Source organism: Calonectris borealis, chromosome 24, assembly GCF_964195595.1.
Source record: "Calonectris borealis chromosome 24, bCalBor7.hap1.2, whole genome shotgun sequence".
Taxonomy (NCBI): domain Eukaryota; kingdom Metazoa; phylum Chordata; class Aves; order Procellariiformes; family Procellariidae; genus Calonectris; species Calonectris borealis.
In genome coordinates this window covers 2,330,779-2,354,449 of record NC_134335.1, presented here as the reverse complement: position 1 = coordinate 2,354,449, position 23,671 = coordinate 2,330,779, and the positions used below count along the sequence as shown (strand labels likewise).

Sequence of the window (23,671 nt, the reverse complement as noted above, 5' to 3'; positions counted from 1 at the left end):
TTTTTTTTGCCTAAAACCTGAAATGTTCTCTAGGCTATGTAATGAAATCTGAGCTAGGATTCTCTGACTTGATACCTGCCTCTTATGCTACTCGCACTGTAGAAGAGCGGTGTCCAGACTCCAGACATAGAATCATAGAATTCATGGACTGGACTCCCTTTTTTTGTAGGTATTCCATGATGATGACATCATTCCTGGTTGGGAGGGGAAAATTGTGGCCTGGGTGGAAGAAGACCATGGGGAGAATTAATCAAGATTTTACGTCTTGTCACTATGGAAACCTGTAACTGGCTGCTGAGCTCAAAGAATGACCAAAAAGCATGTGTGCTGGAAGGAGTCCAATTCAAGCTGCCAAAAAAAGAGGGCTTCTCTGCAAACAACGGGTAATGCATGTTGTGTGCATGGACACCTGGCATCTGACTTTCCATGGGCCAATGCAGACAGTGTTCTGAGACTAAAATGACAGGTGTGTGGGAAAGAAACACCTTGTTTTGTCCTGTCAACTAAACCCTGAAGGCCTTAATGATGTATTGCTCCATTCCCCTGCTTCTCCATTCCTGCAATATGTGCTGCAGACTATGATCTGGGCATTTCAAGTCTGGTTTCTTGTACATGGTATTACATAAATCTGCACTGATGGCAAAAATGTGAAGCTTTGCCTTCATGAGTCAGAAGAAGCTGCTAGACTGTTTTGGTCCTGAACTTGCACGTGCTGCAGGAGCAGAGTGAACTTTCTGGATATTCCAGAATGACAGTATAGAAATCTGACCTGGGGAGGGAAGACAGTCTTCTGGAAGTTTTACGCATGGTCTAAAGCAAAGATCACCAGCTTGGTGAAGCTCCCTCTCTCCCAAACTCAAGCTTCCATTTCCTAGCCCTGCTTTTCCCACTTGCTCTCCAAAGCTGTACTCACTTCCGAGGCCCTCTGGGTTTGCCATGGGGACTGTGGGATCTTGGTGCTTGCGTATTTGCTGAAGGATTTCATTTGTGGGGGAGCTGGAATCAGCTGCTAAGTACCTCCCTGAGGTACTTATAACCCCTCTCCTTGTTGAGCCTCTTTCCCTGCACTCCTGCCCTCTCCTCTTTCAGGAAGGCAGTTTGTCACGTCCTGTGCACAGGCATCACTGTGTGCTGCTGTCCACTCAGTGCCAGGGCCACCAAACACTTATCCACACCAGTAGGATAAACCCCATCAGTTACACCACCAGTTCCCTGGTATGGCTGCTCCTGGGGTGCCTGAAGGATCAGGAAATAAATGACTGCTTGTGAAAAAACAAGCCCTAAAATCCCTGAGGGTTGTTTTTTCTTTTTGGTTTTGTGGGGGTTTTTTGTTTGTTTCTGCATTGCCTGTCTCTGCCCTTCTGCTGCCAGTCAGCTGTACTCCCAGAGTGCTGGCTGTGATGTGCAGCAGGCACTGTTGACTCAGAAGGTCAAATGGCATGTCAAGGTTCTGCTCATTCTTGGTACGTGTGGCCCTTCTGTGGACTACCTGTGTGTCTGTGCTGTGCATGAGGCTGGGAGAGGGTGAACCTGGTTTTACTGTTTTATATTAACATGTCCCTTTGTAAACACGTTCCTGTTCTTGGAATTATTTTGTACCAATTTCCAGTTGTCTGAGGACTGTGGATATTTTTATACTAGTGCAAGTGCTTCCTGTATATTTCTGCATGCATTATACTGTATTTTACTCATTTTCTAGTGGATGCTGAGATGTTTTGTGTCGTCTCCTGTTAACACAAGGCTGGGCTTATAACTTTATTTTACTATGGAAATCCAACTAGTTCCTAGTTCTGGGTTTTATATTTTTGCCAGCTTTAATTTTGGCAGCAACAATACTATTTATTTTCTCACTGCTTCACTGTCCCTGAAGTAGCTCAAGGCTCTTATGTGGCTCTGTGCCACACTGGCACAACAAAACATGCCTCCTGTTCAGGACAATTTGTTATGGTGACTTTCTCCTTACACACAGCAGTAGCAAAGTTCATCAATGAACAAGTTCATCAGTTCCTCCCTACAAGGAGAGGAATACATCTCTTTTGGAAAAGAAACAAAGATTTTCTTCCTCCCTGGAAATAGTTTCTGTTGCATGATCTCTAGTGGGTTGGTAAAGAGAGCATGGGGTTGTTATACTGTAATTAATTGTATTTGAATTGCAAATTTTTCTCAAGTGTTTCTTTCTTCAGGTTTTACTTATCAATTTTATTTTAGCAAGAGCCATGCACCCAGGCTAGAATTTTATGGAGCAAATTAAGACAAATTTCAAGGTCTCTAATTGGCAGTTCCATATCCCTCTCTGCTACTCAAAGATGAGCAGTTTGGTTTTGGAGCACTGAAGACACAGGAGGCTGTTAATATGATCAGAGCTTCTACTGGATAAGGCTTCAATCCAGTCTTGCCCATAACTATCCAGTTTTCTCATGAAGAAAATAGTTGTTAGCTGATACAGGAGACAGCCTGTTCTTGTTCTTAGATTGGTTCAGATAACTAACCATGGTCACATTTAATATGTTTACTGCCACCAGAGAGCCAAGGACTGAACCCTATAAGGAATCACATGCTCTCCAGAGCAACAATGGGCTATATTTGCGAAGGAGCAAGACTGGACTTGGGGCTGGTAGTCATGTACCTTTCATCCATGCTAACATCACACGAAAGCTAGGACAAAAGACATCCCCTGAGACAGAACTGATAGCAATGCTCTGTTCTTGGGTTCCTATATGCAGCTCCCTCTGTGATAGCGAAGGTAGAATTGCTGGAATTGCTGTCACTGAAGCTGAAGGACTGCTGCTCTGATAAGCTGTATCTCATGCACAGCTTGGGTTCAGCTTTATTTCTGTATTGACACTGCAGCTTTCTGCAGACTTTTTACCTTTGCATGACTGACAAAAAGGGGTCTTGAGGACGTAAGGAATATTAGGCATGGGGATAAGAGGTATCAGGTGGAAAAGCTGTTGGCGAGATCCTTCTCTCTGATAAAAGCAAAAGATGTTGCTTTTAAATCAGTTTGGACTGCTGTAACACTGACTTTAGTGGATTTATTTGAGGGATGCACTCTTAATATCATACCCAGGACTTGTATTTTTCACTGTTTTGAATCTGTTGATTTCTGTCCAGCTTTCTTCAAAGTTACTTTCCTATTCCTATACTTGTAACTTGCTTATGTAACATACATGCTATGTGTAAAATTCTATTTTCATAGAAACTGATGTTTGCATTCATCACTTAGAAAGGGCAGTTATTCATTCTAAAGCCTGTTCTCTAGGAAAGCGAAGCTTTATTTGTACATCTAAACCAGACATACCTGACTGGATAAGCCTTGGATTAGTGGACCAAACGGTTCTCTCAATAAAATGGAGTTTGCAAACTGAGTCTGTTCGGTGCTTGTGAAGGGGAAGACGGCTTTGAAATGAGAAGGCACAGATAGGGATACAGTGCATAAATCACTTTGAGTGCTTAAGGTTAGCCTCCCATTGGTCCTGGAGAAAGCCTTTTCTGTTACTTTTCCACAATGTTTTAGGGAAGCATGTATTTTCTGAGACTTGTGAGACTAGCAGATTTGAATCACATGCCTTGAAGAGCAGGCTCAGAGTGTTAGTAAAATTTACATTTACTTTTAAAATTGGTATGAACAATACAAAATCAAAATACAGCATCTGTTCAGCTGCCTTGGCCATAGCACATTTCACTACTTCCACCCCCAAGGTTGTGTAAACTGCTGCAACTGGCTGGCTCAGTCAAGGCAAGTCAGGAGCAGCCACTCCTAAATTATTTAGCATGGCTGCAATAGCAGCAATGCATGTGATGGGATTTTATTGCATACGGTGCTAGCCAGCTAAGCCCTTTGCCCTTGTGCTTTCCAACCCCTTGACAAAACACCATTGCTTTTAAAGCTTAGGGGAAGTCTTTGATTGGGGGAACCTGTGTTGCTGAATCCTGGGCAGAAGCCCTCATCACAACCACTGCACAGAATAGCTTCTGGATTCATGTGTCCCCCATACAGAGCTGGGATCTTGCTAAAATCTAGGCTATGTGATAGTGACAAGGAGAATCCAAGAAGGCCTGTTGCAATTTTGGGGGCTATTGCACGAAGGTATGATGTACACGTTTGGCTACAGCCCATTTTTCTCACTGCTGGACAAGCTCCTGTCGCTGACGTGAACAACGAGGCTGCACCCTCCGCCAACCAGGCTTCTCTACCCGCTTCTGGTGCCGCGAGGCTGCGGAAGCGCTGGGCCGTGCCAGCGTGCAGCATTACGAGTGGGCAGGAACCCGCGTGACTCCCGAGTGCCCTAAAGAGCCTCCGGCAGCTCTGCCCTCCACGGGGGCATACCGGGCCCGGTATGCGCTGCAGCCTTGGGGCAGACAGTAGGAGCCGCCAGGGACAGCTCCTAGATAGCCTCCCCCGCCTGGGCTGGGCTCCCACGGCTGCTGCAGCCCCGGCGTAACCGCTCCCCCCTCCACACCGCGCATCCCCAGGCCATCCTGCCGCTGCGCAGTGCGGCCTCACAGCCCCGCGACGCCATTACACGGCGATCCCGCCCCGTCGTCCGTCCGCCGCGCTTTACGGCAGCGCGGCAGCGTCGCGCGGAGCTGTGCGGCGCCGTGCCCGGACGGAGGAGGTCACCGAGCGGCGGCGGCGGGGCCGCGGCTCCGGCTCCAGCATGTGGCGGGTGTTGGCGCGACGCGTAGCCCGGGGCGCGGCGGGAGCTCCTGGTCTGGTGCGGGGCTGCCGAGCGCTCAGTACCGCTGGGGCCGGCCGCGGCGCGGCGGTGGGGCTCGGGGCTGTGCCGCTGGGCCGCGGCCCAGCGTGGGCCGGCCCTGTGCACCGGCCTGGCGGGCTCCTGCTGTCTCCTGCCTGGCCCCGGCTCGCCCCGTGCCGCTGCTGCAGTCTCCCGGCACACCAGAAGGTGAGAGGCTCCCCCATTCCCCCCATCCCAGACGGTCTGGGTGCCCCCCATACCCCCTGGTGTGCGTGCCCCTATAGCCACTGGGATCCCTCAGAGAACAGACTCGTGTCCCCGCCCTGCCTCGGGGGCAGCCCCTTCACGTTCTCTCTTCGAGTCTTGCTTCCCCTCACTAGGCAGCTCAGTTTGCCCCGGGGAACTGCAGTTCTCCTCTCCCCACTCCCGCGGTTCTCACACCCTTGCCACCACCCTGCCCCAAGTCCCTGTACCGTCATCGGATACCACTCCTTCACCACTAGTCCTTTTTCCCTGTACCTCTCTTGGTCCCCTGGCATAGCTTCTCTCTTTCTTGGTCAGCCCCATCTCAGCACCCCAGTATTGGTTTGCCCTGGGGTCTTACCAGTAGGTTGGAGGCAGTCCTGACCTGCTGGGGGTTTGCAGACAAAGGCTCTCCTTTGTGCCCCCCTGTTCCAGCCTGTGCTGAGGATCCGTCTCTGCGCTATGTGTGGGGTTCCTACTGTCAGGACTGTCTGGGTTGTAACACTGCCCTATTCCTCACAGGTGGCCTTGCCAGCTCTGTCCCCCACGATGCAGATGGGCACCATTGCGCGCTGGGAAAAGAAGGAGGGTGACAAGATCGGTGAAGGGGAGCTCATAGCAGAGGTATCCTGGGGGCACAGGCTGTGCTGCATTTCTGATGAGCTGTATGTGCATCCTGGGTTCTGTCCCTGGTTGCTCTCACTTGAACAGAGATCTTGGGTTCAAGATCACAGATCCCAACAGATGCTGTTGGGAACGAGTGGCTAACAGCCTTTCAAACCTAGTTGCTGCTTTTCCTCTTTCTGAGCAGGAGCAGCACTTAACCTGTTTGAGAGCATACTTTCCTAGAGCTGGTGCCACAGGGTGATTTTTCCAGAACTGTGTGTGTTGTGACCCTACACTATCAGACTGGAAGGCTGTGAGCTCACTGGTCTTTTCCGTTGCCATAATGATACCCTGTTTTCTCTCAAAGGTGGAGACAGACAAAGCAACAGTTGGCTTTGAGAGCCTGGAGGAATGCTATTTGGCCAAGATCCTGGTGCCAGAAGGAACAAGAGATGTTCCTATTGGGGCCATAATATGTATTACAGTAGAAAAGTATGTATTTTGCTAACCCTTGAGTTGAATTTTCTCTCTTGGGGCTTCTTGGGTGCCTTGTGTGAAAGGCTTAGAGACAGTCATCTGACTGGTTTTGCGGTTCTCTGTTTTCTTCTAGGCCTGAATATGTTGATGCCTTTAAAAATTATACCCTGGATTCTGCAGCGTCTGCCCCCCCTGCAGCCTCAGTGCCTCCCCCTCAAGCTACAGCTCCCTCACCACCAACTCAGCCTTCTCCTCAGGCTCCTGGCAGCTCTTATCCTCCTCATATGCAGGTAAGAGAGCATTGCTGGTGATTTAAGGCTTGTTACACTCTTTTTCTGTCTTTGGCATTGCTAGCTCCAGGGCAGTTTGTCATAAATACTATCTGGAGTGGGAAGTTATTGGCTATAATTGCAGGAGTGTGTGCCACGTGAATTGTTGCACGCTTAAAGGAGGTGGTTGGGGAGGTCCCAGAAAGCTTTTTTCAGAAAATTATTTTAGCATCCCAGCTGCTAGTAGAGGGGAGACTTGTATCTTCAGGATTATTATGCAGTCTAGAAAAACCTGCTACATTTGCATTATCTGGACAGTTCTGGTATGAAAAGACCTTGTGCCAAGTGTGAATAAGCTCTGAAGGCCCTGCTTACATCTCAGAGCATAACTCAAGTCTGTGATACTCTGATGAACACACCAGATGTGTTTGTGGATAACTAATAATAAGTTGTATTTGTGGATAATCTTTTTACCTTGCTTAGATACTGAAGTGTACATCCACTGTTGTTGTATTTGAGCACTTAGTGGGGTATTTCTGTGACATTCCTTTGAAACAGAAAATTTGAAATACTAAACCTATTTCCACAGGTGATATATGTGGGAACTGATTTGTCTGAGATGTTATGAAAAGTAATTGAACAAAGAATTAATTAATTAAAGGCTTCTTAATCTGACTTGTGTTTTAGCTACTAAATTTGCTTACTTCCCACTGCTTGCCTTATCTGTCCAGTTTTGCTCCGAAACTGTACTCACATGTGCTCTATTTGTTGCACAGCAATATGCACATGCAAACCTACAGCATCTTTGAGTGCTTACTGGAAGACAAGTCTGTATAGCTTTTAAAGGGGCCAAACCTGTTTGTCACAGACAAAGTGACTTGCTTTAGTCTTCCTTTTAGCCTTGCAGATAGCAGTTGCAAGACACTCCCAATGTGATGGTGGTAATAATTATTTTGATACATAGATTTCTTGTTCTTTGCTTTTGCTTGCTTTCTTGCTTAGGTCTTGAGAAAAGAAGCCAAACTAGCCATATGGGACAGCACTGTGCTTTGCTGTAATGGAGCCAGATGTAGGAGTGCATTAAAGGCTGGCTACTTCTTTAGGTTGGCATCATTTAGTCAGGAGTTAAAACTGTGTTCCTGTTCCTTTTGGATTACCAGCATCTGAATCTCTTGTATTCTCTGGCTTCACAGATCACTCTCCCTGCCCTGTCACCTACCATGACAATGGGCACAGTGCAGAGATGGGAGAAGAAGGTCGGGGAGAAACTGAATGAGGGAGACTTACTGGCAGAAATTGAGACAGATAAAGCCACAATAGGTGAGTCAACTCCAAAGTCAAGAATGGATGAGGTCCCCTTAAAAGTGGAGAATCCAGAGTAGCCTCTGTGCCAACTGTTCTAGCTGCTCAGGGCGTGAAGCTGTGGGGCAACTAAGACAAGTTTTGTTAATTTCTCATTCCATTGGAGAGCAAATCATTGGAGCTCCTAAAAACACTTCTATTTCTTCATCGACCCTTCTTAGTAATGTTCAGTGCATGGAGATATTTCCCTACTAGTTGCACTGAAAAGGATTCTCTAGCCTAGATATAGGACAGAGCTTTAGCTACCAAAGTCTTTAGAAGCAGTATTTAGAGGAACTCTTCAGCTGCATCGAGCACCAAACCAGTTTTGTTTCTTTCCCTTGCAGGCTTTGAAGTTCAGGAGGAAGGCTACTTGGCAAAAATCTTGGTGCCTGAAGGAACAAGAGATGTGCCATTAGGAACAGCTCTCTGCATCATTGTGGAGAAAGAGTCTGATATTCCAGCTTTTGCTGACTACCAAGACACTGCGGTAACAGACGTGAAGGCACAAGCTGCTCCTCCTCCTCCTCCTCCACTAGTAAGGACCATTCTTAGCATATGAGAGAAGTTATGGGGACCATTAACAGGCCTGATCTGAACTGTTCTGCTGATTTGACAGTGTGAAGCCCTGGCTCCAACAATAATGTTTATGATTCTGTGAATGCGAGGCTAACACATGTGTTGGTGATAGGTGACCTAAGAAGTGATCGCTAGTTTGCTCTCCAAAAACTGGAGCAGGTAGTAATTCGTTACGATCTCTTCTCCAGCCCGTTGCTTGTGCCAGTGTTAATGCCTCATCCTTGAAAATTGGGAGCATAAGTTATTTATTTCACCCTTTTTTTTGGTGTATAGTTCAGCAGCTTAGTTGGCCTCCTTCCCAGGAAGTTTCTGATTTAATTTCTGGCACTGGGAAACTTCTCTGAATCTGAAAATTCTTTCAGATTAGTGACTATTTTTGCTCTTCTCGTGACTGGTAATTAGATGGTCCTGTTCTCTTGCTGTACCTTCAAAGCTTTTGCTGAATGATCCTGAAGCTAATGGCTTTGATTCTTCTGTTAAGGTGGTGGCAACTCCTGCTGCTGCTCCTCCTCCCCAGCCTGCTCTTCCTTCCACTCCAGCAGTCCCAATAGCTGGGTCACCTCCCCGGAAAGGAAGGATCCTGGTTAGTCCGTTGGCAAAGAAAATGGCAGCAGAAAAAGGAATTGACCTTGCCCAAGTGAAAGGTAGGTTTTCCTTCTGCTTCCTTGCTCTCACTATCAAGTGTCTGTCCCTCTAGGTACATACTTGGCTATTCTTTTCTTTCCTCCCTGTCAGGAACATCCTGACTATGCAGCTGTCCTCACCAGGAGTGTTAAGTGACTTCTCTCTGTTGAATGAAACCGGTGTCTTTAGAAGCAATGCCCTGTTGCAAACAACTGAAATCTTCTTACGTTTTTCTTTGACCCTTTTAGGTACTGGACCAGACGGCAGAATCACAAAGAAAGATGTGGAGTCATTTGTGCCAGCAAAGGTTGCCCCAGTGAGTAGGCTCGAGATCTGTAAGAATGGGTATTTCATTATAGTGATGGAAATGCTCTGTAGAAATGCAATTACTATATGGAACTGTTGTTGCTGGACTGGTTGGGTTATGACGCTGTGTGGGCTATGGTAACTGTTAGGTTGTAAAGCTTAACCTGTCAGAAACATGGACAAAGTTTTCTTCCTTTATTTGTCCCTTTGGTATTTCACCGAGGAAAAAAAAATTGTGTGCTCCCAACCCTTCATTTGGTTGCTACATTGTTACAGATTGAGGTAAGCCCAGTCCCAACTGATCTAACATTGCTGAAAAGAGGCAATTAGAATGAAAGCCAGACTTACGAACCAATAGCCTGCTGTCATTGTTGCCACAAATCTGTTCTTATACCATAACTTGTCTTTTGTATGAGATGACGGAAGTGTTGCTTTGTGTACTGCTGGAAGGGATGTGGCTGAGTGCAATTTGAGAGTGCCCTCTAGCATGCCTCTCTGCTGTATGTAAAACCATCTAGCAGGACTTACTATTCTGGGGGCTTCATAGCAGTGTATATGTGTGTTGCATTTCTAAATCATTCAAGTACTACATTTAATAATCGAATATAGGACTTATAAAGAACCTAATGGGTACTGGAGAGGTGAGGCTAGAGAGTAGAAATATCTGCTGCTCTTAAGCAAGAGGCAACTTTGCCTTAGCACTTGTCCCACATACTGAATTACTCTGTACAACTGATATTTGGATAGTACTGTGAATTATGCTGTCTTTCTCTAATTGCAGGCTCCAGCACTAGAGGCAGTTCCTGCAGCTGCTGCAGTTGCAGCATCACCAGTGGGGACTTTCACAGATATCCCTATCAGCAACATTCGGAGGGTAAGAAGATTTTATTCCTTTCCGAGATCATTATTTGCAGTCATAAATTTTCCAAACTGATTTATTTTCATCGCTCCTATTGTATACCCACAGGTCATTGCTCAGCGGTTGATGCAGTCCAAACAAACAATACCTCACTACTACCTTTCTGTTGATATAAACATGGGAGAAGTACTGGTGCTAAGGAAAGAACTCAATCAGGTAAAGCATTTGGGCATGGTGAGAGTGTGCGTGTGGAGAAAGCTGCATTCTGTCACAGAGCCCACCCTGCTTTTTGGTGATATACCATTTTGGCTTGGAAAAAATAGTCTTTTTAGTGCCTTTTCTGCCTGTTGGGGATTGGTTCTGGACTGTCTGTGACAGAATGAGATTTTTTTTACCAAGGTACTGTGACTTCCCTAAGAGGGCCGCTTTGTACTCTGCTTGGTGGTGTTCAATTCTTCCAGCTGAAAAGTAGGGCAAAAGCATAAAAAAGGTTTTTAAGAGTAAAAAGGGTAGAAAATTTAAGCAAAATAATAATTCTAAGCCAAGTTTGGGGAAAAACAGACATTAAAAAAGATTGTACCTTCGTAAATTATTAAGGAGATGTATTCACCTCCTAAATTATCTTGGCACTTCAAATATTAATGATTACAAGCAGTGTGATTGTTTTCTAACATTTTCTCTAAACAAGGCTGCATGGCTGTGACTATCCAAGTTAATTGAGGTAATGTGTAAGAGACAAACTGATGCCTCAAATCTCTTTATTTACAGGAGGTCTCGGATAACGTTAAGCTTTCTGTCAATGACTTCATAATTAAAGCTTCGGCTCTGGCATGCTTGAAGGTGCCTGAAGCAAATTCTTCATGGATGGACACAGTTATTAGGCAGTAAGTTTATGGTACGGTCGAAGCCAGAAACTTTCTTTGTTCAGTAGGGAGTTCATGGCAAAATAGCAGACCTTCTGCTGGGATTTTGAGGAGGGAGGGGAACAGGTATAATGGAAAGGTTGAGGGGCTTTTATTAAAGTGCTAAGAACCTTTTATCTAAGGCTAGTGTGCAAGGTGAAATAATTATGGCAAAATTAGTATTAGTTTAGAGTTGTCTGAACAGCTTTGAAAACTTTTTTTCTTTGTTATCTTGCTAGAGTAACTGGCATCTCCTTTGTGTCTTGCAGAAATCACGTAGTTGATGTTAGCGTTGCAGTTAGTACTCCTGCAGGGCTTATAACCCCTATTGTGTTTAATGCACATATAAAAGGCCTGGCTTCCATTAGTAAGGATGTGGTTTCTTTGGCAACTAAAGCCCGAGAAGGTAAACTTCAGCCTCATGAATTCCAGGTGAGAAACTCAGATTGCTGTTAAACATTGCTGCCCTTGACTTCTGTTCAGAATGAGCAAAGCCTATTTTGTGATGTTTCAGCCATGTTCATTAATATTCCACATGAAACAGCTTTTGTGAATTTGACTATGAATGTGTTTTTCTTGTAGGGTGGTACTTTCACAATTTCCAATTTAGGAATGTATGGGATTAAGAATTTCTCTGCCATAATCAATCCACCTCAAGCCTGCATCCTTGCAGTTGGTTCCTCAGAGAAAAGGCTAGTGCCAGCTGATAATGAGAAAGGGTAAGTATTCATCTGATTCTGCATATACCGAGCTTCTGAATTCAAACTTTGAAATAATGGCTAGTTTTCTAACACTTTCATTACATTATCTTTAAAAAAAAAAAAATTCTTGACATACTGCTTTCAGTACTTCTCAAGAAGTACAGTGAGATCTTGTATAAAAGGGTCACACAGGCATTAAAGAGAAATACAGTGACGGATGAATGATCTGCCATACATTTATTCTTGCACCTTCTTTGCAAGTTAAGGAGAGGCTGTTTCTTTCTTAGAGGGGTATGGTCAAGCTGTGGAAAAGAGTCTGGGATCCACAAGTTTAGGCACCTGTTCCTCTTTAACAACTTGCTTAAATTTGCATTTAAGGAAGACCTAAGGGATGGATTATAATTCATGTGTTCTGTATATAATATCGCCTTGCTTGGAGCTTGAATTAGCATAGACCCAGGAGAACGTTTAGGATTATTTAAACTTGTTAACAGTCCTAGGTATCTATCACTGACACATGGGGAAATTGGAGGTTTCTGGGTAAGATGGCTTTTTTTCTTTGATCATCTGGGGCTGTTCTTGTGATACAAAGAAAGATGAGCTTCCTGTCCTAAAGTGAACATACAGATGTGTTTCTTAATTGTAGAAAAGGAATGAATAGGATCTGCTCTCCAATGTAAACTTTTTTAGAAGTCCACAGGAAGAAACATCTGTTACCAAGCACCAACTGCTATTGCTGGTTCTCTGATAAAAACTTTTTTGCTTTGTTAGTGGCACTGACTTGCAGAAGATTGTGTTAAACGTTTTTTTTTCTTTTTTTTTTTTTCCTTTCAGATTTGATGTGGCCAGTGTGATGTCCGTTACACTTAGCTGTGACCATCGTGTTGTAGATGGAGCAGTTGGAGCACAGTGGCTTGCTGAATTCAAGAATTTCCTTGAAAAGCCAGTAACCATGCTGCTATAATTTAACCATGCAAGCAAAATTTTCCTGGGTCACAGTTTTGTTTTAAACAAGCTATTTAGACTTTAGTGTTCAGACTTATTAATAGAGTTCCTTTTTTATTTTAAATATGTATTATATTATCTGGTAATGTTATTACCAGTCTGTACAGAAAAAGTTTGCAGAAGTGCTTTTCAGAGCAATATTACAGCTATACTGTATTTTTATACAGTTATTTAACTTGCAAACTTTCCAAAACAGAGTGAAGCATCCCAGATTTAAAAATGATCCAGGCAGTATGCATACTGCCATTTGCTTCTAAACTAGGGTGAACAGGGGGGTGCATGTCAAGCAATTTCACGACCTCAGTGTTCTCAGAAATTTGAATTATAAACATCTCTTCACAGGAGTTCAGGTGAGATGGTAACTGAAACGCACAAGTTACTAGAAGGTGAATCCCCTTATTATCCTGTTCTCCTGCTGGGGTGGGCGAGTATGACAGATGCACTAAGGGCCTGGGAATAGTTTCTCAAAGGCCAAGTGCTAACATTCCAAATCTCTCTTGGAATTTGGCACTGGTCTGGACCTTCTCAACTATGTGATCTCTTTTCAGCACTTTAAAGTAAGGTGAAAGAGCACTGATATCTGTGGGGTCACAGCTCTCAGATACCACAGGGAATGTGCTGTCTTCTTGTGGACTTTCACTTACATGTGCTTTTTGTATGAAAACTTTAATTGCTATTCCTCTTGCTAACTTAATATCAGACTATGATGCCATGGAAGTAACTGTTTTGCAGAATGTTCAAGAGAATCTGTGTGTTGGAACCCAATATAGGCAAATCACACATGTTAATAATCCCATCAGTAGATATTAATCATGTGATGAATCGAATGTTTGGAACTTTTTTTTTTCAGGCATTCTAACATAGGAAGCTCTGCGTTAGTCATTGGTACTGCGGTTCTTCCCTGAATTGTCTATGTTGTCCCAGCCTTGATAAGCTGCAGAATGTGCTATCCATGTATATATTGTATGTAAATGCTTCAATAGTTTGTTGGGCTTGTGTCCAGTTACTCCAGTCATTGTATCCTGAAAGGGGTGCAGTGCTGAACATTCTTAAATTCCACTTTCCACATGGAAATGTTAATGTAAAAAAGACAACTGTGTAGTAATTACAAAGTGACCAGGAGAATTAAATAGGAGGGAAGTTTAAAAAGAAAGAAAGAAAAAGTTAAAGCTGATCTGTTAGTGTGTATATTGCATTAAGTACTGTCTCCTGTAAAGTTCTACAAAATTCACTAAAGATACTGAAAGAAAATACTGTGGAAATTAAATATTTTTGTGGGAACTATTTAATGTCTGGTTGCTGTGATACCTGGTTTTCATGCCTGGCTTAAGCAAAAAAGTGCATTAAGGTTTTGGTCTTTCTTTAATGACCTAAAATACCTTGGTTCCAGACTTGCTCTAGTGAACCTACATTCTATTAAATGTTTGAAATTGACAACTACTAAAACATGTTCCAGTGCTTTTCTATTCAGTCATGTGTGGCTTACTGTACTGCTATAGCACAATCAGAGCTGTTTAGCCTTTCAGTCCGATAGTGAAACTCACCCTATTAATCTTAAATTGTAATCACAAATGTTCCAAAATAATACATGCTTTATTACTGTCATGCAGCAGTGAACTTTAATCTTCCTGGCTGCCTTGCTGCAGTGTTCACCAGAACCTCAAATTCTGGCTACAGAGGCCTTTCACTTTCTTCCTGCAGTAATAACACTAAATAGTTTATCCTATGGAAACGCTCTCTGAATGAGTGTCAAACTCTGGAATACTTGCAACTCAAAAAATCCTATCCAGTGTGTGTGCTTGGAGTGCTGATAGTGACTTCTGGTACTGCTTGCATTCTGCAACAGACCAGCTCAGCTCATGCAGTGATAGAATTTCAGCTTGAACTTGCAACTATAACCACTGAGCAGTATTTCAATGCAGCCTTCTAAGTTGCTTTGAAACAAAGAAGGGGGAAAGCTAGGGGTTACTGCTCTTTTGTAAGCCTGTATTTTAAAGTTGCAGTGCAAAACCAATTTGTCTGTTTCAATTTCTGATCTGATGAATATCGGTACAGAAACGTGGTTGCAGTGCAGATGTGTCATAGAAGCTGTAAGAATGACATACTACCAAATCAATCATGAAACTAAGATCACTTGAACTTTTGTTTGTCCCTTTTCCAATTAGTTCTAGTAATACTTGGTAATCCTTGAAGTTGTTTTGTGTTGCTTTGTATTACTTTGTATTTTGTGTGTTAGTGTAAACTAATGAAGATAGTTTTCCTAGTTGAAGTGCTCCAAGATTGTTTTTGGTGGCTAGCTTCACCCTAAGCGTTCCTGAGCTTTGAACCTCTATATGCTGTTTTGAATAGTACAGAATAGGTCTGTTGTTTTATGGTCTCATTCAGAGATTACCAAGCCGGTAAGAATCAGTGACTGAAAAAATTACAAAGCCTATTCCCGTTAAGATCAGCAGGGATTGTCCTAAGGAGAACAGTGACAGCATGCAGGGCTTGGTAGAACTGTGTGACATACGTCTGCTGGTTGTTCAGCATTAAATACATGTGAGAGCTGCTCTAACCATGTAATTCCAGTAATCAGTTTATTTAGCAAAAGGACTTCACAACTGTTATTGCTGTACCTTAAGGCAAAATGAATGATGTAGTAAAGCATGTGTGCATTTATGGTTCTTTACTAGGTACTCCTTGAATATTTACAATCTTTATTTATTTTTTTCTTAAGTTTACTGGTGCTAGTATTCCTCCAGACTTCCTTTTCTACATGCATCTTCTAAAGGCATTTGAGGTATTCATCCCTGAAGATTAGAAGGTCAGTTAAAAAAAACCAAACACATCACCATGTAAAAGTTAGGATTCTCATTCTGTGCTTTTGTTTTGTTCTGTCACCTGTGAACATGAACTGGACAGAATGCAGTCTTTAAGGATCTGGCTTGGCAACTGGCACTGTGATAAACAATAGCCGTTTTCCTTTGTTAAATACTGCTGTAGTTGTTTCTTCATCCACCAATTCTGGCAGATGTAGTTGTAATTTGTATTTTTCAGGGACTTCAATGATTACGTCATCCTAAACCGAGAAAATTGAAATACTTGATTAACTATTTGACAAGAATTAGCAGTGAGCATTTCTAGGAATTAGATACTATTCAGAAAACACAAGGTTATTCTTTCTGTTATCTTACCTTTGAAATTCTCAGATCACACTCGGAAACAGAGCTAACCTTAGGCAATTCAATTTTGAGTTCAATTTTGCGTGGTTTCTTGTTTGCATCCTTCACGGTGATAATTTCATAGACAGGGGTACTTAGTTTCTCTGGCATTTCAGTACTGGTAATTTCCTCTATCAGATGCACTTCAGACTGTGTCACACTTCCTTCCTTCAGCAGCACAGGAGTATTGCTGCAGTCCTCAGCTTCTGTAGTGTGTAGCAGCTGATCAAGTGTCAGTTCTTTCAAGAAAAATAAGTTTTTCAGACATATCACTCAAATACTAAAAACTGTAATGTTATGCCACTTGACAAATATATTGAGAAACTTTTAACTGTAATTAATTATCATTAGCAATTTTGTCAGATGAAGACTGTTACTGGCAGTTTCTCCTTTGCCCATAATTTGGTTTTATTGCCAATGGGTTAAAAGTTGTTGTTTTCAGACTACTAGATACAGCAGCAACCCCTTTTACTCAGGTTAGAGCAAAAGAAACTTAGCACCTCAAAGGATCAAACCCTAGCAGAGCTCCCACGTCTAGTGGATATAGGAAAAAAGGAATTTGCTGTTCCAGTGTCACTACAGTTTCTCAATTGTAAAATACCAGAGATGAATGCAGATAGGCCAGCAGGGTTAAAGTTAAACTGATGTCTGGTATGAATACTACTGCCTTACTCTGAATTCGTAGAGAGAAGCATTTGGTTTATGCTTATGGCAAGAATTGGGGTTAGAGAGATAAGGCTTGAGTAAATTTGTTGGAGAATCTGATAGGTCCTCAAAGAAAAGTGACAGCAGATCTCTACATACCCTTCTTTGTGTTCTGACTGAGATGTGGAGTTGGCATCTGCATGCCTTTCAGACGTTGCTGCATCGCTTCCAGGCTTCCTTTCACTTTGAATGATTCAATAGTGTACAAATAAGAAAGAATAAGGTTGCATCGTTCCTCAATGAATTTAAGTGTTAAATGGATCAAGTGTTCCATTTCTTCTGGGTTTTCTTCTCCCCTCTGAAGAACATCTGGGTTATATGCAATATCTATAATGCTGTAAAGATCTATAAAAATAAGTTATGTATCAGAATTCTTGCTATGGAATCATGTGCCAGTGTTCTTTATAATCACTTGATTTAAAACCAAAGGGAATAAATTTGTGGCTTCTGGGCAGAGAGCTAATTCTATCAACCTCATCTGGAGATGACACCCATCCATGGGCTGATCCTGCAGTGTGTGTGTTCAAGGAGAAGCATGAGAACATGAGTATAGGTAGTCAAAGAGATTCCTAGTGCCTAAGCACTTTTCAGGATTTAGATGCGTGCAATTTTTGTGTTTCTTCATTTTTTTTCAAAAAGTAAGGACTCATTTAGGGTCCCTGTTGAGATATGCCTGTTGCATCCTTGCCTTGCCGTCACCACCCCGAGCTAAGAGCTGGCCACGGCACAGCACCACCCTCTGTTGCAGCGAGAATCTGCGTGTGATTGCCATGCAATGCACTACTGCAGGAAGAAATGCATTCGGGCCGAGGCGCAACTCTTTTTGGACGTACCTCCTTCGCCAGATACTTCTTCTAGCGGCCCCGCACTGACAGGTGTGGGGTCCGTGGGGGCCTTAGGCGCCGGGACCTTTTTCCAGCTGCAGACGTTGATGAACAGCGGCCCCCCAACAACGCCCTGCAAGGGACCGAGCCGCGGCTTAGCGCCCCGCCCGCGCTGTCCCCCTCCGGCCCCGCAGTCGCCCTCGTACCCGCTCCCAGTACCCGGGCAGGAAGCCGAGCCCCAAACCCCGCGCACCCACCGCAGGACGGGCCCGCAGGCATAGGTGAGGCTCCGGCGGGGCGCAGAGCCGCTCGGCCTCGGCGCGCTGCTGCCGCAGGAGCCGGCGGTAGGCCCGGGGCTCATTCTCCGCCATCTCGTCCAGCAGCGACCAGAGCTGCGCGGCCCGCGCCAGCGCCGCGCCCGCCATGGGTACCGCCGTCGCGTAGCGATGGCAACCGGAAGGGCCGCACTCTGCGGGTCCGCCCGCCTTCTCCGTTCTCCTCCCGCTTCCGCGCGTTCCGGCACCCCCATCACCCTCGCCCCGCGTCCGCGGCCCCCGTCCCCCCGCCGGCCCCGCGGCGGAGCTGGAGGCTGCCCGCCTGCCCTCGGAGCCGTCGCCGGGCCGTTCCGCCCCGTGGTGGCCGCGGCTCGAGGCCGGCGGCCGTTCAGCGGCCCCGGCGTGTGCTGCCAGGAGGAGGCACTTCGCGGGGACCACGTCCGGTGGGGAGCCGAGAGGAGGCCGGGCCTCTCTCGTCCCTTCCTGCCCGCGGCTGCGGGGGCGCCCTGGTGAGCGGCCCCCGCCCGGCCCCGGCGTGGCGGGCCCGGGAGTGCCGGTGGGGCTGGCGTCCGCGGAGCTCTGTAGGGCGAGAGGATGTCCCGGGTGCCGGTGGGGAAGGTGCTGCTGCGGAACGTCATCCGGCACACGGGCGCGCACAACAAGGTACGGCCGGGGCCCGTGGGGGCTGACGGCCTCGGCGGCCCCTTGTGCTCCCTCTCTGCGGAGGCTTTGCCCCGTACCCGCTTCTGCAGACGGCTTTTGTCCGCGGGTCCGAGTGGAGACGCCCTGGGCATCACCTGGGCGTTGCCGTGTGGCTTGTGCGAGGCCCGGGACTGCTGGTACCTCCCCGGTGGTGCGGGGCCGCCGGCGGAGCGGGGAGTGGGACGGGCGGAATGCCCGAATTGTGATCTGTGGGGAGAGCAGGTGCGTTTTTCGGGGAAGAAAGGCGCTTGTTGAGATCATCTACGTAAACATCGTTAGTCTCACTTTCAGTTTAACCCTCTTTTTCTTGAGTTCTCATCTTGGCGAGGGAATGTGTATATGTATTTACCTATGAAAAACCTATTCTCTCTGGACTTTCATGAAAGTTATGGTTTGCCTTCCTAAAAGTAGCAAACCTTTAATTTTTTTTTTCCTTGCCGTACTGTGTATGTACTTTTAATTGCATCAAAGAATTTGAACTTTGTGTTAATGTGCACAGGCAATATTTTAGTGCAAGATTAAGAAACTCCGTTAACTTTATCAAACTATTTAATTAATTTCTGACATAATTCAGCAGGTCCAACTCATTTATTTCATATGTTTATAAAATCACTCATTTACAGTCAATGTCCATAAATATAAATCTGTGCCAAACCACTCAGTATTTGCATGCTGTGTTTTTTCAGCCTGTAATGTAACTTCTCATTTTGGCTTGGTCCTTCCAGATGATATTTATATACTGAATTCTCTAATAGTACGTATGTTTGGGATGGTAATGAATGACAAGGCAAGGTAGCCAGAACAGCTGAGATAGCAAAATCAGGCAAACCCACCATTTCTGATGGTGTTATCCGTATGTGCTTTGTAAGGGTATTACCATTAAGAGATTCTCCTTTTGGTTACCTTGGTTATAGCTAGAAATAATAATCTGTTTCAGTATGGTAGAAAAGCTTGCTGTGAATTTTGTTAGCAGGAGTGTTGAGCTAGGAGCTGATGTTACCTGCTACATGTCTATAAAGTTTGCCTAATGTTACACTTGTTTCCTTTCTGTGACTTTCAGATTCAGGAAGAGACAGAAATGTGGAAAATAAGGGAATGGGAGAAGCAGACAGAAAAGGCTTACTGCAAAAGGCAAAGCAGAATGCTGTCAGATACCTCCAGGTGGGTTTTAGTTGTGTGAAGGAGATAATTGTCTTAGTTGCTGAACCCTTTTGTGTTGTAACACTTTAAGAGCATTCTGTGATGACTATATGTTTACAATATATGAAGACTACATAGACTACAGATATATTTATTTCCTCCTTAATGAGTCCCTGAAAAGAGGTCAGACCTGTGCTTAAGTCCGACCTTTTATCTCTTTGTCTAGATGTATAGTCTTCAAAATACAACATTAAGTAGACTGGGCTCTCTGAAGCAGTGGGGGCTAGGAAGTGCTTAAGTAATATGTCTAATGTATTGCCATTTAGGTTAGCAGTAAACAAAACTGTTGTGGTGTGGAGTCCTGCACTATTATAACACACCAGTATTGACCGCTACTTGTGTGGTATCCATTAAATCATTCTGAGATGCCTGAGGATCTCACAAGCTACATAAAAACAAGCTGGGTTTGGGGGGAGGGTTGGGGTTTTGCGGGGGGAGGGAGGGCGGGGCTTACTAATGTGAAGACTTTTCAGAAGTGTGAATGTTGCAGGAAGTGGTTTTAGTGTCTCAGGGAACACCTTTCAGACTTACGCTAAGTCCACGGCTGCTGCTTGGCTCAGGAAGTGCGGCATTTCAAGTGAGAAACAAAACTAGAGCCACGGGCATGTAAGGTCACTCAAAACTGTGGTGCTTTCTGTGAATTTGGGGTCTTAGTCCTGGTACCTGATCAAATTGCAATTCTAGTAAGTCAGTCCTACTTCTTCAGTTTCCCCTTTGCTGCTTTTACTAGCGTATGTCTCGCTGCATATTGTTAGTCTGCTCCTGCAGCATATTCTAGAGGAAGAGAACTGCATTTGTTGTGATAGGCAAGATAACCCCTTCCTCTAATTTTATATTGTGAGCATCTCTGTCAAGAATTTTGCTGTGCACAGAGTGCCGTAGTAAGTTTTGAAAACCAGTGTTAGCTACTGAACTGGTTTTGTGAGAGCTGTTAATGGTGACTGTTAAAATGATAGCTGGTCTTCTTGCATAGATGGACATCCAAGACTTGCTGGATTTTTGCTCCTCTCGCTGGACTAACCCCTTGCTCAGAAAGTTTCTCCATCAGAGCTGACAGCTGAAGGACAACTGTTCTCTTTCTGCAGCAGTCGGATGCGCAGTGACGGCTTTGATGAAGAGGGCCACAGGGCTGACTGGAAAACAAAGAACTCACAATTTCTTGACCCAGTCGAAGATGATCTCCTTAGGGCCCGATCCTGGAATAAAAAGCTGTATGAATGTGAAGCCAACATGCCAGACAGGTCTGTGGGGGAATTAATGGTCTGTGATTATAACTGTAATTAAAACACCTTTCTGGAGTCCTGTGCCAAAAAGTTAGTATATTTCTCTTTTCAGTACGTACCTCTATAAAATAATGCTTGATCTCATTTTGAGAATGAATAAGTAACATGCACGAACTTTTGCAGTGTCACAGAATACCTAATTTGAGTTCATCTATAGAGTTCCTATGTCACAGTAAGCAGCAAAAGCTCAGTCCTAAGCTTAGCAACTAAGATTAGTATTTATTACTTTGCTCAAGGAACTTAAAAAATCTTGAGAAATGCAAGTTAGTGCTTAGGTTTATTTTAAAGAAATTTGAGTTGTAGTTTTCCCTAATGAGAAATGGAAAAGAGACTGAGAACATAAAGTGTATTTAAATAGTACCAACCAAATCAGTCGTATTTCCTTCCTTCTTTGTTGGGAAGGTTCTGATAGCCCTTCTTCTTTGCTCTCTAAACTCATGTTTATTCTGTGGCTCTGTCTCTTCAGAATTGTATTTTTTCCTTAAACCTTGTCTGTTTCTAATAGATGGTTCTGCTTTCTTACAGATGGGGTCACAGTGGCTATAAAGAGTTGTACCCTGAAGAATTTGATACAGATAGGTAAGGCAAGCAGGCCTTACTTCTTACTTCTGTCAGATTATGCAAGGAATTTTACAAACTGAGTTTTAAGTTTTGAATATAGATCAGCCTTGAATGTAAAGCAGCACTGTTTAGTTACAGACACCCACTGAAAAAAATCTAGCCCATTAATGTGGTTCCCCCTTGTCTGAGTCTTAGGAGGGCATTGCATCTTTTATAGTAATTACACATTCAACTTTAGCCTGAGTTACTAAAATACTATGAATCTGGAAGGTCTGTTTGGGCCAACAGAGAGCCAGAGTAGTAGGCTGAATACAAATCAGCTCACACACCCTCTCAAATATCAGCTCCAGGTTCTCCTTTCCATTATAGTGTACCTGAATTTCTGTGTCTCTACTTATTTGGAGAATATAAATTCTTGCAGTATCCTGGAGAGTGGAGACTTAACTGTAAAATAAGATCTTAGACAGAATTAATTATTTTTAAAGTACACCTAACGGAATCATCAAGTACAATATTTGTCAGGCTTACAGATTTGAAGCAACCTGCTATAAATGAGTTTTCATCACTCAGTGGCTTTCAGTACACATTCTCCCTGGTTCTGGCTTAAATATCTTAAACAGGGGTATTAGCAAGGTGTGGACCCAAGCTGTTAATAAGCACTTGAAACAAAAATGCAGCTACCACATCTGTCAAAGCATCTGCTTCCCTGCTCTAGCCAAATGAATTGATGAGCTTGCTTAAAACTTTGAGACAGAAAAGGCTCAACTGCTATGTGCCTGCCTGTCTGCTTCCTTTTGGTCATCCTTTGTTCTTTTTACAGTGACCAGCAAGAAGGAAATGAACAAAATGCTATCAATGGGAAGAAGAAATCTCATCTGGGAAAGCAAACTGCCCGTGAGTCGCACAAACGGAAAAAAACAAAGAAATCACACAACAAGAAGCAAAAAAAGCGATCACACAAAAAGCGAAAGAAAAAGAAAAAGGAGCAGGGGAGAACATCTTCAGATTCCTCCTGGGAGACCGAGTGCTCAGAAGAGGAGACTTCAAGCACTCGGAAAGGGAAACACAAACGCAAGAAAAAGACCAGGAAAGTGCCTGCCAGGGAACCTACCTCTTCTTCTGGGCAGGAAAGTGACTTTTCTCATGCAAGCAGCTCAACCACCAGCAGCTCTGAGGACAGTGAATCTGAGGAGAAAAAAGAGAAACGGCCCCCGAAAAAGAGAAAGAAATGTCACAATTCGGTGTCAGAGGGGCACAGTGAAGTACCAGAGAAGAGGAGCAAGAGGAAGAACTGGAAAGTGGCCGCTGATGAAAAATCAGAGGATAGCTCAGATGAGGACTGATGAGTCTAGGCTGCAGCTCAAACAATAAGGTAGAGGACAGAGGCAGGTATTTATCTTTCAGCACTGGCCCATGGTACAACTTGTTTCAACACTGTGGTTTATATACACCCTGCCAACCCACAGTGGAGAAACTGAGTCTTGGCAGCCTGCAGTAGGTGCCCCCTTGCTTTTCATTGATTCGACATTCAGAAAACCAGGGGAGCAGTTGCCTGTCTCACAGGTTGGCTAGTCCTGCCAACTTCAGATTCTTTTTCTGTGACCAGGTTGACCTCTGATGCACGGAAATGTTATAGGCTATCTGCAGGGGGAAAACAGGCATGTTTGCACCATTTTTTTTTTTAATTAAGTTTTAACAAATGACTTTTTTGGGTTACCAAATCAATGACCAAGACTTGCATTAGGAGAAGGGAGAGACAGAAAGTCTGGTAACAGAGGAAATGTCACTGGATTTAACCCTACGGTAGCTTTGTCTTCCCATCCTCCAACAAAAGCAGACCTGTGTGGCACATGCACACGGTCAGCTGGACACAGAAAGGAGCATGAGGGAATACTCTCATTCCAGCTGAAGGTGCAGTGACTCCTTCCATAATGATGAAGAAAGGATACCAGTGCGTTTGCTTGTTTTAGACTTCTCTCCAAATCCTGGCATGGGCTGGCCATTGTGTCTACCTTTCCTTCATTCTCTCTAGGGGGATGCTGAAACCATCTTTGACAGAGAAGCCTTGGTGGGTGTTGTGTTCTGTCTCTGGTCTGCCCAATGTATTACTGGAGAAATTGGTACTGGGCCGTTCTCCCTGCAGTTGAACAGCCAAGCCTTTTAACAAAATAAATAAATCCAGACATGTTCGATGCTTTTGTCATTGTTTTGGAGTAAAGCCCAGGGACAGAGCACAGGCCTGAGAAGCCTAGGTGGTCCTTGTGTTCTCCCTGTGCCATGTGTTTCTGCCTGATCAGACAGGTGGC

At 44.4% G+C, this 23,671-nt stretch overlaps 4 protein-coding genes across 8 annotated transcripts in view; 3 read left to right on the top strand and 1 right to left on the bottom strand.

Moving 5' to 3' along the window:
* The window catches only part of DIXDC1 (DIX domain containing 1), a 40,641-nt gene extending 37,277 nt beyond the window's left edge, over positions 1–3,364 (top strand). The window contains exon 20 of the mRNA XM_075172879.1: positions 170–3,364. Coding sequence (XP_075028980.1) covers positions 170–250 — 81 coding nt within the window. The 3' untranslated portion in view covers positions 251–3,364. The remainder of the gene's footprint in view (positions 1–169) is intronic.
* Positions 3,365–4,594: 1,230 nt separating this feature from the next.
* Positions 4,595–13,896, top strand: DLAT (dihydrolipoamide S-acetyltransferase). Its single transcript, XM_075172880.1, has 14 exons — positions 4,595–4,907; positions 5,466–5,567; positions 5,917–6,041; positions 6,160–6,316; positions 7,489–7,615; positions 7,984–8,174; positions 8,697–8,859; positions 9,088–9,155; positions 9,927–10,019; positions 10,113–10,220; positions 10,773–10,888; positions 11,176–11,338; positions 11,489–11,625; positions 12,442–13,896. The coding sequence occupies exons 1-14, from the start codon at positions 4,662–4,664 to the stop codon at positions 12,569–12,571; spliced, it is 1,926 nt and encodes a 641-aa protein (XP_075028981.1). The 5' UTR covers positions 4,595–4,661; the 3' UTR covers positions 12,572–13,896.
* A 1,278-nt stretch (positions 13,897–15,174) lies between these two features.
* Positions 15,175–17,802, bottom strand: PIH1D2 (PIH1 domain containing 2). Of its 2 annotated transcripts, XM_075172886.1 has the most exons (5): positions 17,602–17,802; positions 17,354–17,477; positions 16,620–16,865; positions 15,789–16,054; positions 15,175–15,673 (listed from the first exon to the last, which is right to left on the bottom strand). In XM_075172886.1, the coding sequence occupies exons 1-5, from the start codon at positions 17,767–17,769 to the stop codon at positions 15,527–15,529; spliced, it is 951 nt and encodes a 316-aa protein (XP_075028987.1). In that variant the 5' UTR covers positions 17,770–17,802; the 3' UTR covers positions 15,175–15,526. The 2 variants fall into 2 exon arrangements, with proteins under 2 accessions (XP_075028987.1, XP_075028986.1); XM_075172885.1 differs by having other exon boundaries at positions 17,354–17,801.
* A 70-nt stretch (positions 17,803–17,872) lies between these two features.
* NKAPD1 (NKAP domain containing 1) lies at positions 17,873–23,555 on the top strand. 4 transcript variants are annotated; one of them, XM_075172881.1, is made up of 5 exons: positions 17,873–18,543; positions 19,382–19,482; positions 20,607–20,762; positions 21,330–21,383; positions 22,186–23,555. In XM_075172881.1, the coding sequence occupies exons 1-5, from the start codon at positions 18,214–18,216 to the stop codon at positions 22,706–22,708; spliced, it is 1,164 nt and encodes a 387-aa protein (XP_075028982.1). In that variant the 5' UTR covers positions 17,873–18,213; the 3' UTR covers positions 22,709–23,555. The 4 variants fall into 4 exon arrangements, with proteins under 4 accessions (XP_075028982.1, XP_075028983.1, XP_075028985.1 ...); XM_075172882.1 differs by having other exon boundaries at positions 17,880–18,282; XM_075172884.1 differs by lacking the exon at positions 17,873–18,543 and adding an exon at positions 20,012–20,204 and having other exon boundaries at positions 19,401–19,482.
* The last annotated feature ends 116 nt before the right edge of the window (positions 23,556–23,671 follow it).